At 34.1% G+C, this 18,223-nt stretch overlaps 1 protein-coding gene across 1 annotated transcript; it reads left to right on the top strand.

Moving 5' to 3' along the window:
* Nucleotides 1-234: 234 nt before the first annotated feature.
* On the top strand, nucleotides 235-13,940 carry LOC105219038 (putative polypeptide N-acetylgalactosaminyltransferase 9). The gene is made up of 5 exons (XM_054235273.1): nucleotides 235-299; nucleotides 1,890-2,059; nucleotides 2,322-2,522; nucleotides 5,904-6,097; nucleotides 13,902-13,940. The coding sequence occupies exons 1-5, from the start codon at nucleotides 235-237 to the stop codon at nucleotides 13,938-13,940; spliced, it is 669 nt and encodes a 222-aa protein (XP_054091248.1).
* Nucleotides 13,941-18,223: the final 4,283 nt, after the last annotated feature.

The following is an 18,223-nucleotide window of genomic DNA, read 5'->3' as shown; positions in this document are numbered from 1 at the left end:
GAAGGCGAATTTCAAACTTTAAGTAATGATTTAAAGTATTTCATATGGGATTTAAAAAAGAAATGGGTATTGTTCTTTATACTGAAGAAAGATTTGTCAAAAAATACGAAGAATGGCTTAACGCTTCCATTTTAGTACACATCTCGAAGATTCTTCAGCGATCCAGATTTAGCTGCTGAAATTACAGGAATAAAAAAAGATTTCATAATCAAACTTAAGGTCATTCTAGAAGCAATGTCATCTGGCCATAAAATTGATGTAATGAAATTTCAAATCTTATGCAAAGATACAGCAAAAATGTACGTGGAGAACTACTCCTGGCATCCAATGACGTCCACTCTTCATAAAATACTTGCACATGACCCAACAATCATAAAACACGCTATCTTACCTATCGGTCAGCTATCAGAAGAGGCAGCGGAGGCTCGAAACAAGCATTATCGTCTATATCGACATTTTCACGGGTTCAGTGCAACCAAGATGTTTTAAACAGGTTTTTTCTCACATCTGATCCATTTTTAAGTTGCCAGCGAAAACGCAACGAAGCAAAAGCCAACCCTTCTTGAGTGAAACTATAAAGCTCTTCGAGTCACAGGAACCAGAGGTCCACGTCGACACTGAAACAGGGTTGCTTGAACATTCTGATGAATCAGAAGAGGCTTTGTAACAACACACACGGAGGAGTTCTTCTTTTTTTGTTATAATTTTATTTTATCATTTTATTTAAATATATATTCAATATAAAATGTTCGGTTGCACCCGAAATTAGCCCTTCCTTACTTGTTTTATTTTAATATATTGCATTATTATATTCAATCATGCATTTTCATCTATAAAATCACTTAAAATAATTTTGTCCGGTTTTTGAGGGTAAATGCTCCTATGTGCAGCGTAGCCGCTGTCTTTTTATTCGCTGGACTATGTCTATGTCGTCGAATAACATATACAGCTCATCATTCCATCATCTGCGGTATTCGCCGTTGCCAATGTTTAAGGGACCATAAATTTTCCGCAAAACTTTTCTCTCGAAAACTCCTAGTGCCGTCTCTTCGGATGTTGAGATCGTCCACGCTTCTGCACTATAAAGTAGGACGGGAATGATGAGGGACTTGTAGAGTTTAGTTTTTGTTCGTCGAGAGAGAACTTAACTTTTCAATTGCATACTCAGTCCATAGTAGCACCTGTTTGCCAACAGTGATACTGCGTTATATTTCAAGGCTGACATTATTATCGGTGTTGATGCTGGTGCCCAGATAGACTAAATTATCTACAACTTCAATGTTATGACTGTCAACAGTGACGTAAGAGCCAAGACGCGAATGCGCAGACTGTTTGTTTGATGACAGGAGATATTTCATCTTGTCCTCGTTCACCACCAGACCCATACGCTTCGCTTCCTTATCCAGTCTGGAAAAAGCACTCTTAACTTAAGGATAAAGTTCAAGGTCTTCTACGTAAAAACATTGCTATTGAGCTGAAGTTGTAGGCTTTTGAGAGACCATTCATTAGTTAATCATATTATATAATATCATTACATATCGATATCGTTGATATTGTCATATAATTGTGATTAATAGTGATACAAAATTTTCTTTTTTTGTTAAATTGAACTTCCGTAAAATGAGTAAAAGTAATCTTAACACAACAACAAAAAATGTACGACCTGTCGTGCTTCTGTGTATTGGAACCTATGTTAACTAACTAAGATAATATTTCTCAACTAAATAATTAATTTTCAAAATCAATTTACATTGACGTCACGCGCTTAGTGTGAACATTTGTTCCACTACCAAAGTGCCAACATTCTGCGGTACCACTATTTCTGCCTCACACTCTAAGAAGAAAAACAACTAAATAAATTACTAAAAAATTTTTTCCCATTTGCACAGGTGCAAGGAGCCAGGTCGTTATGTGGACAATCTGCCCGCCACCGATGTCATCATCTGCTTCCACAATGAGGCGTGGTCGGTGCTGTTGCGTACAGTGCACTCCGTGTTGGTTCGCTCGCCTCCACATTTGATTAACGAAATTATACTCGTCGACGATTTCTCCGATATGCGTAAGTTGCAACAACAATATGCATTTTATTATTATTTTTTAAACTGTTGGTAATATGTTGCGCGGCGCATGCGCACATGCTTTGCATTTCAGTGCGGCATTTTATGTGCGCACATGCCGCAAGGCGGGGCAAACAGACTCTCCAAGCAATTTGCAATTTAATTATGCATGCTTTTTAGCATTTTTATGCAGTTTTTCTTGCGTATTTTCTGCGCACTTTTCTTCAGCCACTTTTTAATATGCAATTGTTTTTGTTGTTGCAGCACACACCAAACAACAGCTGGAAGATTACTTCAGCGCCTACCCGAAGGTAAAGATACTGCGTGCCCTCAGCCGTGAGGGCCTGATACGAGCGCGTCTGCTGGGTGCACGCTATGCCAAAGCGCCGGTGATAACATACTTGGATTCGCACTGCGAGTGCACAGAAGGTGAGTGTGTGAGAAACGATTTATATGTGTGGGCGAGCGGGCAATTAAACTTCAATTTATATTTTTTTTAATAACAAAGTCATACTTTAATAATACTTGCAAAACAAAAACATGAGTCAAGCAATTAAAATGTCAATGACATTAAAACAAATAACCTCCTTATCAAAACTTGTTTATCAAAATTATGAAAACAAATTGATAAAGCCATGGATATAAATAAAAATTGAAAATTTAATTAAAATACCGTGCTATTTTCATACAATGAAATAGTTCAAACTAAAATTTAATTACAATTAATTCTGGAAAGCTCTTTGTTCGTAACCGCAAATCTGCTAACACTCATAGCCCACTTGACGCAGCTGCATTTGATGCCGCGGCATGCCATCGGCAGAATTTGTTATCGAAAGCCAATCGATAATATCATTGCGGTTAACCATTTCTGTTGCTGTGAATTGCATTTGGCGCATACTGTTGGTGTTTGGTAAAGCTTTTAATTTGTAAATATTAAATTATGATACAAATAGCAAAACATGTAATGCTAGTTAATAATGCTTAGGTTCCACAATGGAGCAAATGTGGTTTATAATTCATAAATTTCTAGTAACCTAAAAATACAGAAAATTCTTTTGAAATGTTTACAGACATTTATTTCTTTATAAAAAAAATGACAGCACATTGTTTGGAAGTTAAGAGGTTATACCAGTGTGATATTTTCAAAATATCGATGTTCTCATTTTTTGCTTATACTTTCAAAATATCCTGTGAAAGCGGTAAGATCGTATCTTGAATTGTTTTTGAATGAAAGCCTTCTAAAGAGCGAGCCGCTATAGTCGAAACTTTAAACGCGTTTTTCTCGAATCGACATTTCTCAAAACTACTGACATCATAACTTAACGAGAAATTGACCGATCGACTTAAAATTTAAACTGAATGTTCTTGAAAATATTTACTATACAATGATCAACTATATATTTTATTTGTCAATTTGACATTAAAAATAATACGATTTTTTTACCTAAATAACCAACATTTTTTTAGAACAACGCCATTTAGTTAATTTTTGATAATTTTGTAATAAAAATCTTAAAATATAGCTGAAAATATACCTTATTATGTCCAAAAAACTTTGAAACATTTGATCCAGTACTTTCTTTAAAAAAATTCACGAAAACTGACAAATTTCTCATGGGTTACACTGATATGGCCCCTTAAGTTGAAGGTGCAAATTGTACTCTAAAACATTAAAAGTTCTCAAGATAACTATATTCTACGTTATTGGGTAGTAACATACTTATAGGAACTGTAATTCGTTCATAATTCAAATTCACAACCGTTTAATCCTAATTTCATACCACTTTGACCCATTCTTACACCTATCTAAAAGGAATTAGTCTCGCAATTTTTGTCTGATTTTTATTTTATTTTTCATTCAAAATTTAATATCATTTATACCATGCTCTGCCTCTATAGGCACTTTTTTGTTACTTCTTCGGTTAATATTTGCAACCACAGAATCTAATCTAGCAATCATGTAGGCTAATTTGTGATTAACTTATGGCATTAACAAGTTTATATTGAAACACAGCCAAAACAGATTGCGTTTTATTCTAATAAATAATTTTTAAATGCTACTTAATCAAGTGAAACTTGAGGGTGGAAATTAAGTGGTTATATGTAGGTAAATGATGCTCCATTAGAAACGAGGAAATTAATAATATTGGTTTGGAATTTCCAACATGCTGCGACTTTATAAGGTCGCAATTCTAACGATAAATTGACATACACACCTAGTGCTATAACAAGGTTTTAATCACATGATATTCGTGATGTGATTACATGATATAGATTGTAAATTGATATGTCGATGTCTTGCTATGTTTTCCAATAATTATTAGATCCATATTTCAAAATTTTGGAATATTTGTGGCTACATATTTAAATTTTGTGGATTTATGCTACTCGGTTAGCAAAGATTTTTAAATTGTTTTCTGCAACATTGTATATACTTTATTATACCTCATTCAAGTTCGATGAATTCACAAATTTGTATCAAGTCACTGTTGAAAACTCGTCTGTTTATTAGCTGTCTTAAGTTCATCAGTCTTAGCTTCATCAAAGTTTTGAGTCTGGCGAATCGAACAATAATTGGTATAAAAACTGGTATAATCCAATAGAGCTGTTGTAATAAAAGGTTGTACTGTTTTAATGTGGTCTATCCCATCTTGTGAACTGACAAACATAGACAGCAGGAAGTAGCAAATCGAGTGCGGTCATATCGAAGAACTCAATTTAAGAAAGAGTGAACCATCAATAATTTTCAAGTGTTTGTGTGGATATTTAAAATACTTTCCATGTGTTTGTTGAGCCCAGGAAACATTTTTATGGCAGTTGTTATTCCAAATATTTTTCGCTTCACAAGAATTTTTAAATTTTCAAAAATTGCATAACTTCCACTAATAAACTTAAAGTTTTGTTCCGGAGCATGGAGAGCAGAGAAGTAGCTCTAAAATTCAATTTCTACTTTTTAATTATTGATGACCAAACAAACTCAGTAGCGAATATGAAATGGGATAAACTGCAGGATATGCGCGAGTGTATTGGTGTGTTAGAGACTGTATGGTTGCTTGAGCAATTGTTTGGATTATACACCACATAAGTGTATGTGAGTGTGTGCGAGCTTTCAGGAAGGATGCTTACCCTTTTGCGGTAGTGTGGTGCGGGGATTTTTTTACTGCTTTCTTTGTGAGCTCAACTTAGTTTGTGGTTGCTGGAGTTGGGGATTATGATTACGGTTTGGTGAATACGCTGTTTGCTTGACTGCTTGCCGCTGGACCATGGCAATGGTGGTGGTGGTCAATGGCTTTGATGTCTTGCGGTTAAATGCATACATATACATTTTCTCGACCTTTCTCCCTGATGAGTAATTGCATTTGCTATTTTATGCTTATTTACTTTATTTCTAAGTGAGTTGTATTTTTTTTGACTTCCCGTTTCTTTCCGCCATCTTGTTGCTCAATTTTTCTGAATTTATTATTTTTGTTTTTTTTTGCGATTGGATCAACGCTTTCAGTTCAATAATCGGATTATGACCATAAAGCTTTGATAGAAAGCACAAAAATAGTGGATAATGGTGAACAAACAGTGTCCAGAGCATTTTGTGTGACCGTGTGTAGAATATAATTGAAGCATGGTTGCCTGAGCAATAAATTACCGTTACTTTTTATTAAGGCAAAGATTAAGGCTGCCAGTACACACTTAGACACGTCGCTTACGCTATATTTTTTTAACAATATTATATATTTTCTGGTTCGTCCAGCTTCTTGCCTCGCAAATTTTTTTTGTAGTTACTATACACCAGTTTTAATTTTTTTCCTTTCCGCATTTCTAATATACTATTTTTTTGTTGTATCCCTTTAGGCTGGCTTGAACCACTACTCGATCGCATCGCTCGCAATAGCACCACTGTGGTTTGTACGGTCATCGATGTCATTGATGATACAACATTGGAGTTCCACTACCGTGACTCGGGCGGCGTAAATGTGGGCGGTTTTGATTGGAATTTAAAATTTAATTGGCATGCAGTGCCGGAACGTGAACGCAAGCGGCACAAGGTGAGTGCAAAGATTACATATATATACATAAATTTATATATCGGTATAAAGTAAAAAAGAGATATGAGTTATGAATTGCTAACTGGCGCATGAAAAGGTTTCGTACATATTTATGGAAAAATTTAATGAAACTATTTAAACTGATGATTATATCAGCTTGATTTATTCGAAACTATTAACTTCAAACTGTATAAAGTGTTATGTTAAAATGATATAGGATTCTTAATAGTTAGGTTGGGTTTAAAAAATATGATCAGAGTTCTCTAGTTTCTCTTGTTCATATAAAAATTCTATTACCCTTTCTGCCTACCAAATAAGTAACGAATATCAACATGAGCAGCAATAGTTTACTTACATTTAACGTTGTCGCTTATTCCACAGGAAGAAAAAAGGGTTCCTTGTTTTTCAATCGTCAATGGCAATGTCGTTGCGATTTACACAATAATATGTATAGTTTTAATAAAAAAAATTGGGGAAAGGAAAGCTAAGTTCGGGTGCATCCGAACATTTTATACTCTCGCAAATTATTGCTATGTTTTTATTAAGATCACACACGATTTGTTCCATATATTCGGCATAAAGTCCAATAGAATAACGGTAATCATCATATATAGGGTATGAGGGCTGAGGTAATTAATGGACCGATTTCACTCATTTTCACCACCAAGGTACACTATATCCAAGACTACACGCTCCAATTTTGCTAAGATATCTCACATATTAATCAGTATATGCGAAATAAAGCCCACCGTATTTTTGAAAAACCTATAATTAGGTATATGGGAGCTAGGAGAAGTTATGACCCGATTTTACTAATTTTCATAAAACATTACATGCAGATACTTATATCAACTTTTACTTTTCTAGCTTTATTATGGCTTAGTTATGACACTTTGTAAGTTTTCGGTTTTCGCAATTTTGTGGGCGTGGCAATGGTCAAGTTTCGTCAAGATATCTTAATTTTTACTCAAAAACAACCATTATGTGAACAAAACTATAATACTCTCTAAGCAACTTTTGTTGCGAGAGTTTAAAAATATGTAGCTATAACTTCGAGAATACATATAAAGATTTATAGAATAACTTTTATACACACATTGATAAAGCAACTCCCATAGAATTATACCGTTAATGTGGAAACACTTCAAACACGGCCTTTATAAAGAAGTTATGGGTATTTGTAATACTTGTTTATACTTTTTTCATAAACACTGTACCAAACAATTTCGTAACATAACTTTCGTTGAAATATTACTCGATTTATACTTACTGTAAGTGTGAATAAGTTAAAAGGAGCCAAGCAAACACACAATTGTAAATATACTCCGCGCAAATATATGTCACGCTTGTATCTATAAATCTCGAAGATCATACCAGACCAGTTCGCACATTAAGATCATAGTAAAATTTGCACAGGAATGTTCAACAAAGCCCCAAAATTCTCGAGTAATTCCAAAAAAGGTCTTAGGTTTGTCATTTTTCGTTCCTTAAATAAAACTGAAATTGTAATTCTCAAAAATTTTTAAGGTTTCAAAAAATTAAACTTTCACCGGACAAAATTTAAAAATATGTTCTTAGATTCACAATAGTGTTTTCGAGACAATATAAAGGGTGATTTTTTAAGAGCTTGATAACTTTTTAAAAAAAAAAACGCATAAAATTTGCAAAATCTCATCGGTTCTTTATTTGAAACGTTAGATTGGTTCATGACATTTACTTTTTGAAGATAATTTCATTTAAATGTTGACCGCGGCTGCGTCTTAGGTGGTCCATTCGGAAAGTCCAATTTTGGGCAACTTTTTCGAGCATTTCGGCCGGAATAGCCCGAATTTCTTCGGAAATGTTGTCTTCCAAAGCTGGAATAGTTGCTGGCTTATTTCTGTAGACTTTAGACTTGACGTAGCCCCACAAAAAATAGTCTAAAGGCGTTAAATCGCATGATCTTGGTGGCCAACTTACGGGTCCATTTCTTGAGATGAATTGTTCTCCGAAGTTTTCCCTCAAAATGGCCATAGAATCGCGAGCTGTGTGGCATGTAGCGCCATCTTGTTGAAACCACATGTCAACCAAGTTCAGTTCTTCCATTTTTGGCAACAAAAAGTTTGTTAGCATCGAACGATAGCGATCGCCATTCACCGTAACGTTGCGTCCAACAGCATCTTTGAAAAAATACGGTCCAATGATTCCACCAGCGTACAAACCACACCAAACAGTGCATTTTTCGGGATGCATGGGCAGTTCTTGAACGGCTTCTGGTTGCTCTTCACCCCAAATGCGGCAATTTTGCTTATTTACGTAGCCATTCAACCAGAAATGAGCCTCATCGCTGAACAAAATTTGTCGATAAAAAAGCGGATTTCACATTTCGAACCGAACACTGATTTTGGTAATAAAATTCAATGATTTGCAAGCGTTGCTCGTTAGTAAGTCTATTCATGATGAAATGTCAAAGCATACTGAGCATCTTTCTCTTTGACACCATGTCTGAAATCCCACGTGATCTGTCAAATACTAATGCATGAAAATCCTAACCTCAAAAAAATCACCCGTTAGAAACAGGATACTATTATTCTATCTAATATTTCTATTTGAGTTATGGATGTTTTCACTTTCACCTCTTCACAACTAACAGATCTAAACATAGCTTGTATATCCTTTTTCTATTGGGTTACTAAGTGAGTTTACGCTCATCCAACAATGAGGAGTCATTTCTGCGCGGCTATCTGGCACTTGTCACAGATGCGTCTGAAATGCTTTTCGCCACCAACTAAACGTGACGCATGTTTTCGTTGTTCAAACGCTCACATTTTGTACGACTTACGCCAACAGTGTTGCCAACGGTAACATTTGGCCGCCATCCACTCTTCACCGATGTACCATTATTTCAAAATGCAATGCATGTTAACATTGAAGATTTTATTGGAAAACTTTTGGTGGCCACCGACGCAAATGCGTGTTTCTATTATGAGCGCTTGTATATAGCGTAGCATATGGATATACGTATGTGGTGTGTTTTGTATTTGTGTTTGGCATACATACATACAGGCTATGCAGAAGGTTGGCAACAATATAGGCAAACTTAATGTGCAGCAAACAAAGTTCGTCAGTTTAGTCGCCTTGGGTATTGTTGCGCCTACCGCTGCGAAATATTGGTTTAAGCAGAACTGTATACGTAGGAAAAGTAGAATAAAGCTGTAGGTATGGTCTGTGGGTTGTGGTTGTATGAGTACAGCTGCCGGCGATTAATGTTCTTCCATTCAGTCGTGTAAATCGGATTATTCTGCATTTGGTGTACAGATCAGATATGTATGTCTATATGAATGTGTTGACTATATGCACTGGGCAGAGTACACAAAAAATAAAAATTGAAACGATAATAAATATGTTCACACTGTTAATTAAACTAAATATTTTACTAAAATAAAAAACGAAAAATTTATAAATTAAATAAAATAAAATATTGGAGAAAATTTATAAAAAAGTATCATTGAGTAAAATAAAAAAACACTTAAAAATGGACTAACAACGAAAATATAAAATTTTCAAATGCTCTCATAGTAGTTTGTTTAAATGAAGGTCGGATTAAATCGTTCGAAAAGTCTAAAAATATTGCTGCCATAATGCATAAAGCTCTAATAAAGTCATCTAAATTAATAAGGTAAGCCTAACCTTACCATGATCAGCAATTTTCTTAAGATATCGCATATACTCGCCAAATCATCTACCAAATTAAATGAGTAGCTTAATAGTAGAGACTCATTTATGTTCCCAATTATTTTCTCTCATATTTGAACGTGATTGTGTTGCATCTGTATATTGATGCTACATTAAGAATATGAAGTGCATATTGATAAAGGTCATTAAAATAAACTAGAAAGTTACTGCATCTAGTTGCGAATTTAAAATAAGTACCGACAAACTTTACATTACTTCAAATACACTTGGTGAAATTGCTATTATGATGTTTAAGTTATACTTAAAATACAACTTGCATTCATACAATTTAAGTTACTACAGTTACTTTTCAACAAAGTACCAGATGTGTTTATAATTACTACCACATGCTTTGAAATAATATTTCTGATACAACAACAGTTACCAGCAGCAAAAGTGTTCGTTCGTTTACAATGCATAAATATGGACATATATTTCAAAAATAAATGTGGCAACACCGCATTGTTACTATAGCTGATAGGTATTGAAGCATAAAGTTAGGCTGCATTGTTAAATATATTTTCACTTTTAAATGTGCATATTTGTTGGTATTTGTGCTTTCAAAAGCAATTGAGTCCTTCTTGCTAGAGTTTTGCTTGCACTCATGCGTCGCTACACTTGCTCTAAATGGCTTGTATACATAAGTACCTCTGTAGATGTATATACGTTGGTCTGATAATTTCGACATTACTGCCACAGCACATTATGTTTATGTGATTGCATAAATGACGACATGTGGGCCGGCTATGCAAGCTAATAAATGCAGCAGTGGACTGAGAACTTCGCAGTAGAATGCTTGTGAAAGAAGAAAATTGCACGAAAGTCTAGCGAACTGCACACACAATGACTGAAAACTCAAGTGTTACTTGTCGAAATAAAACAAAAACCGAAACAGTAATGTAACCGCTTGAGGGAAACCAATAGGAGCTGATATTTTGCTCAAATTTTTCATTTACTATTTCATTTATATGCTGCTGTTGAAAAACATTAACTTTCACTTAACACTCATTTTCATTTTTGTTTAAATAGATGAAAGCTGAAAAAAGCTCTTTCTAATATTTAATATTTTGAATATGGCAGATATAATAATGAACTTAAATTTCAATATTAAATTTTATTATAAAATGTAAACTTTCCGCAATTGGTGTGAAAGCTTCGCAGTCATAGATTCAATATTTTGGAAATGACTCATGAGGATGAAATAATTTACTCAAAATTTTATAATTTGATTTGCTGCAGTTTCTATAAATAGATGAAAGTTTTCTGTAATTATATAAACTGAACTCTATAAAATATAGAGTGTTTATACATGCCTTATTATGATTACCAAAAATTGGTTGATAAAATTTTCTCACTTCAATCTCTGTAAAACAATCTGCTTTTTCCCTTCTAATGACCTTAAGATTTTTTTCTCGCCTCCTTGCTGAATTTTAAAATTTTACACTTCAAATTCACTGCACACGAAAACGATTTTGTTCCCCTTCATTGTGCTCAGAGCCAATTAATTAACATCACTCATACGCCCGCGTGGCCTCAAACAATGCGTGACATTTTCTCTGCTTTCATTTCTCCCAAACACTTAATTAATGTTCAAATGTTTTTGTTGCTGCAACTTTGCATCCTGTGCCAAGTAGCATTGAGTAAGTTATTGCTGTTTGTTGAATTTGTGAAAAAAATTATAATTTATAATTTGTTTGCTACTTTCTTTGATAATACTCCTTTGGCTCTCTCTCATTCTCTCTGTATACTTTTACTCCTGTATAAATCAAGTGAAATGTTTTTGGTGTTCATTTGCCGCATAATTGGCATAATTATGCAGTAAAGCAATCGTCAAAAAGCAAAAAAAAAAATTAAGAAATATGAAATGAAAAGAGAATTAAGGCACATTTTAGCACATTCAGTTTATAAGTATACTGTTATATATATCGTCGCTCTAAAACAACTTCTCCTTAGCTAATAGTTCTTTTGCTGTCTGTTTATATAGTATATGTACTACTTTGTAATAGAAAATGGTAACAATAGCTCATTCAGGCTATCTAACAGCTGTCTTTGTGGAATGTGAAATTTGCGCAAATATTTCAGCTGGGAATAAACATGTCCTTTTGAGAAATTCCACTCATCGTAACGGCTCGTAATTTTGTACGTGACAAGGGTCGCCATTCACTCGCTCGCTCGCTTGATATTATAATTAAAATCTCTTGAATTTTTCAAATCGAAAGCATGTGGGTGTGAGCAAGTAAGAAAATTGTATGAACACACAATAAATATAAAGCAAGTAAGGAAGGGCTAAGTTCGGGTGTAACCGAACATTTTATACTCTCGCAATTTATTTATTTAAATTTATTTATATTATATAATACACAATTTGACCCATATATTCGTCATATATATTGTATAGAGTCCATTGAAAGTTAGAAACCCTAATATTAGGTTAGAAGTACCGAGGTCCTCATGTTCGCTATATGTGGTCTTGACAACCTATGGTCCGATTTCGGTGATTTTTAGAATGGGGCTGCCACACTATAAACGTAGTATTTATGCAAAGTTCTGCATCGATATCTTCACTAGTACTTACTTTATATATTGTAAAGTTAACGATTCAGATCGTCTTCAAAGTTCTGGTATATAGGAAGTAGGCGTGGTTGTGAAGCGATTTGGCCTATTTTCACAACATATCATTGGGATGTAAGGAAACTATTACAAACCAAGTTTCATTGAAATCGGTCGAGTAGTTCCTGAGATATGGTTTTTGACCCATAAGTGGGCGACGCCACGCCCATTTTCCATTTTGTAAAAAAATCTGAGTGTAGCTTCTATCTGCCATTTCTTATGTGAAATTTAGTGTTTCCGACGTTTTTTGTTAGTGAGTTAACCCACTTTTAGTAATTTTCAACCTAACTTTTGTATGGAAGGTGGGCGTGGTTATGATCCGATTTCTTTCATTTTTGGACTGTATTAGGAAGTGGCTAAAAAAAACGACTGCAGAAAGTTTGGTTTATATAGCTCTATTGGTTTGCGAGATATATACAAAAAACCTATTTGGGGGCGGGGCCACGCCCACTTCCCCAAAAAAATTACATCCAAATATGCCTCTTCATAGTGCGATCCTTCATACCAAATTTTATTCCATACCTTTATTTATGGCTTAGTTATGGCACTTTATGTGTTTTCGGTTTTCGCCATTTTGTGGGCGTGGCAGTGGTCCGATTTTGCTGATTTTCGAACTTAACCTTCTTATGGTGCCAAGGAACACGTGTTCCAAGTTTCATTAAGATAATTTTTACTCAAGTTACAGCTTGCACGGACGGACGGACAGACAGACATCCGGATTTGAACTTTTCTCGTCACCCTGATCATTTTGATATATATAACCCTATATCTAACTCGTTTACTTACAACCAACCGTTATGTGGACAAAACTATAATACTCTCGTAGCAACTTTGTTGCGAGAGTATAATTAAATTATTTGCTGTATGCTGATTTTTAGTTGAAACAATTTTCTCACATTGCGCTAACTATTTCCATTTCGACGGCTTTTAAATTTAGCAGATTAAAATTGTTGAAAATATACAAGATCAATTTTCGAACCTAATAAAATTAATATGATATTTGTTTTTAGCATCTAACGATAGAATAACATATTAGCCAAGAATATACTTTGCAGCACTTTGCCTTTTCCAATTAATTAATCCTGCAATATCTAAAACTTTGGGAGCTTTTTAAATTAAGCTTTCTATATTTTTTCTATTTTTCTTTAAATTCTAAAACTGTAGCGTTCAATCTGACAATGTACATGAGAGATTTACATAAAGTGCAAATTTTTTCTTAAGCAAAAATCTACTACTGATAATTGTGGCTATATTTCTATAATAATTCTGTAAGTTTTTTGAGAGCTTTTATATTCATATTTGAAGGAAATTTTTAAATATCTTACGAGCTATTGTTTAAATAAAAAAAATATATAACCTTTTCGTATTTCTGTTCAGAAAGCCTTCAAATTTGAAAGTTCTGTAAAGCTGTTTTTTTGTATCACTCCTTAGACATTATACATATATGTATGTTATAAAAACTATTTGTTACTCCAATTAGCTAGGCATACTCTATCCATTCACATTGAACACCGCCTAATAGTATGTACTATATCATTTACAAATGCAGCCTTCCTCGAAAGAGAACGCTTAACCCCACTAAAAGTAAAACAAGTTTTCATACAAAATAGGTGAGCCGATAACACCATCATCAGCGGACCGTTTAATCATAATATATTTTTACTCGTACAGCCTCTCAAATAGTATTCTATAAAAAACAAGAAAACTAACAAAAATAGCTGTAAAACGAAATGCCGGAAATAAGATGGTATATCCGCATCCGCTTTGCATCAGGATCATGTGACCGCGTACTCTGCTGAAATAATAAAAAGAATAGCCAAAACGTGCAGATTCTGGGATGCTGTGGGTTTCAGCTCGCAGCTCATAAAATGGCGGTCGGAATAATAAAAAAATGAATACAGCTTGATATAGAGCGCTACATATACAAATATCCTTCAAAGGATATACGTTTACTTGCGATGTGCGCTTATAAAATTATATATTTATACAACACTTAGTTGTTGTTTGTTTCAGCTTTTCGTGGAGGTGATAAAATTAACCTGGTCTGCTACCCCGCATGCTCGGCCGTCCGGTTGAGTGTATACTTCGGCGCATTCAGATTTGTATTTCTGTGCGGCGCTCAGCTCAGTGACGGAATTTTCGTTTTTCTGCTCTTCAACTACTCTACACTTCATGGCGTATCTTCATTTTCACTTTAGGGCTTGCCTTGCCACATCATACCGCCACATTTTTGCTTGCCAGCACATTTCGCTTACCTGATGCACATTAAATTACTGCTATTGTTGACAACACTATTCAACTGTTAAATTATTAAAATTATTTTTTTATTTATTTACTAGTGAAAATAGACTGCTTTTAGGCGTCAAGGGTGATGAATATGAATGTGTGTGTATTATTAATTAATTATTAAGGAGCTTCAAGAGCTCTACTGAGAGAGCAGTTTTTCTATATATAGTAGTATAGGAAACATAAGTTTCCTAAAGTCTTAGTCTAAATTATTACCTGTCTGCAATTCATTTAATGTGTAAATATATATCAAACAACTATTTTCCAGTGTAATTAATAATGTGGAAATATATGTTACAGGAAAACACACAAATCTGTTCGCAGTTTTGGTCCGTTGGTATTTGTTTATTATCAAGTTGGGAGTTTTGTACTCCAGCGTATAAGTCGAAAGAATTTAAGTAAAAGAGGAGAATGTGGAAAAAATTTAACGGATGTAAAACATAAATGAAAGTGCCAAATACCTTCCCGTACAAATAACAGTTTCGGACAAGTCGACATCGAAACATTTAACCACAAGCTTTTCAAGTTACGCGAAACATGATTTGAATAAATGACAGCGCTTCTTTGATGCTCGAATGAATTATGCAGCAACTTTGGAATCCGTGTTTGTCATCGCGGTTGCAAAGCTTTTGCGACGAAATGGAATAACCGTTCTGTGGTTAGTGTTCTTTTGATAGAGAAAATAAAACATAAAGGGGAACTGATTAAAATAATTCGTTAGGAATATATAATGGTAAAGGCTTTAATTGTATATACTCATATGCTCAACATGTCTTTCGTTTTGGGCACTTGCGAGATCCTTTAGTCTCAGAATGAGATGCAAGAGCTCCATTTAAGTACTTTGTGATCACGTTGGAATCACTTCCATAACATAAAAGAATTAATATTATTTAACACAGCTTTCTCTATAAATTACACGTATCAAATGTAGAGGCCTTTAAGTAAATAGGTCATAAATATTTCTACTATGTCATTTTATAATTTCAGTGCGATTTTCAGTCGTACGTTAATTATTTCAAAGTATTATTATATGATCCAGTTTCACTAGATCTTATTTATTATTACACAACATGCGCCACTTAATATGTAAATTCCAGCATATAATCCCTAATTATTTTCGTATCCATGATAACCACACAAATACATACGAAATAAGTAGCAACAGACGTGTGTACAGTCATTTATGATGTATAACAGTTTTATTTTAAAGCCTCAATTTTATGTTTTAGGTGCCGGAACGAACCGGCATCACCTTGGTCATTTGGCGGGGGATCAAGGGCAGTCTGTATGTGTTTGAATTTGGTCAGCACTTGGTTCAGCGGTGTGAGTGACTGCATTAAAAGGGACTTATGCGCATAATTTACACGAAACCTGTGGAAAGTCCAGTCACACGTACAATGACAGTGTTAGGTCATATACGGCGCAGGGCGACCTCCATAAAATTATTTGACACACATATTTTAGAGGACTCCTCTAAAAACATATATGTAGCCGTATTCGCATGCAGGAATTTCACCGTCATTTTTAGGTTTTCCTCTGATGTGCAATTTTTCTTTTATATATTCCTCATATTTTAATGTTTCGCTTTTCCTACAACTTTAAGTGCCCATAAAATTGAGGAAACTGTTAATAATGACTGAAATTTGAAGTCGTAATATTGGGTTTACATATAAATACACACTCTCGTACAAAAAAACTTTACCACAAATTGATAGATGCTGGTGGCAATTCCGCTGCGCAGAACGTTGACGCCTCACTCTTCATATTGTGGCAACAGCTACTGAATGACAGCAGCTTCCCGTGGAATTTAGGTAACTGCATTAATTTTTGTTATGCTTAATGATGTTAGGACCTGTCAAAGGACGTTTCATAAGTGGAATGCGCGTCACGTGGCATAATAAAAAATTTACTATAAATGGAATTGATTTTATCTACCACAAAAGGTATAAAAAATAAAAATAAAGTGCGAATGATAGCCGAGAGAAGATCGAAAGATAGGAGAAATTGGTTTTATTTCGTTTAAATAGATTTTTATGAAACAAATTGCCACTTTCTCACTTTACCAGGAACTGAAGGAAGATATTAAAATTTCTACGGCAGCCAGGTCCATGTCATCACAATTTATAGTCGACCAAGATTTCCTTAAAAAAATTAAAACTTCGCCTTTAGTATTGTTATAGTTAACTTATGTTTACATATGACCGTTAGAAAGTAATTTGTTTGTAAATACGCTTGTGAAAATGAAATGAACTCCTTGGGAAATATCTTAGCTTAGATAAGAGCTAATATGTAGGCACTAACTCAAATATTTAATTATTAGTTGCACTAAAACACACTCAAGAGTTATTAAAGTTAGGTTAGGTTCGTTGAACCAAAAACTCAGCAAAATTAATCTAGGCACTTGTGTATAGATAAATCACCAAGGAGTCTAGCTTGTGTCACTATTTCGCCTAAATGGATAAAGATATGTAAAAAAACGCAGATTATTTTGTCTCATAATCTTAAAAAGAGCTCTACAAACTATCTTAATAGAATTCAAGTGAATTAGTGTTAGAAGAGTCCTGTGCTAAAGGGACCTTGCTTGCATACTAGCAAGAATCACTGAGCCAAGCGAAATCCAGCCAACCAGTCGCAAGATGACAATTAGACTCCGACCTGTACTCAATTTGATGTTATTGGGAGAAGAGTGTGATTAATCACCTCTGTGAATGATGATAAAATACCAAAGTATTGTTCGATGGTTAATTAAGTATTAGGTTTCGCACCACTACGCTTTCACTGAATATATATCTCAGGGGTTCTCATAAGAATTTTCATAAGTAAACAGGTACTATTTGCACCAAATGCACGCGAGTATTGCGACCGCTGTGATTATACCTCAGCTGAACCCATATATCAGCATGAGGTCTCCAGAAATGGATTTTACCACCTCCATACAAAAATTCCTCTCTTACTTCAAGTGTAGAGCCTACTTTGCTGACGCCATGTGAAAATTCTCAGCCGCAATACAAGAAATATTTTAAATACAGTATACTCTCGAAAAGTAAATTCTCAGAAAGTAAATAATCGCGGAAAAGTTAATCACCTTTAAGATTACACATGCACCTCGAAAAAGTAAATTTTTTAATTTACTTTTCAGAGAGTGTGATAAAAAATTCGAAACGAAGCAAGCAGCGTTTTTTACGATGTTGCAAAAACACTTACTCTCTTGTTTATCGCGTCTTTTTAGTAAATAAACTCTCCTACTTGATACACTGGTTTAAAAATGAAAACGATGCAAATCAGGTGTCAGATTTTTTGAATTGTCGTACAAAAATGGTCAGAAAATATATTGCAAAAGAAAAAAAAACAAAAGAATATTCAAGATTTTTTCTCTTCATAGTAAATGCATATGTATGTATGTAAATGTAAATATGTTTTTCATGTAAATCCATATGTTTTATTGAAGCAAATAAATGAATGAATTTTTTAAGTTTAAAAATGCATTTAAAATTATAAAAACAGATAATTTATGTA

The sequence above is a fragment of the Zeugodacus cucurbitae genome, chromosome 6 (genome assembly GCF_028554725.1).
Source record: "Zeugodacus cucurbitae isolate PBARC_wt_2022May chromosome 6, idZeuCucr1.2, whole genome shotgun sequence".
Classification (NCBI taxonomy): domain Eukaryota; kingdom Metazoa; phylum Arthropoda; class Insecta; order Diptera; family Tephritidae; genus Zeugodacus; species Zeugodacus cucurbitae.
Note: the sequence above shows the minus strand (reverse complement) of the source record. Positions and strands in the feature narration are given on the sequence as shown.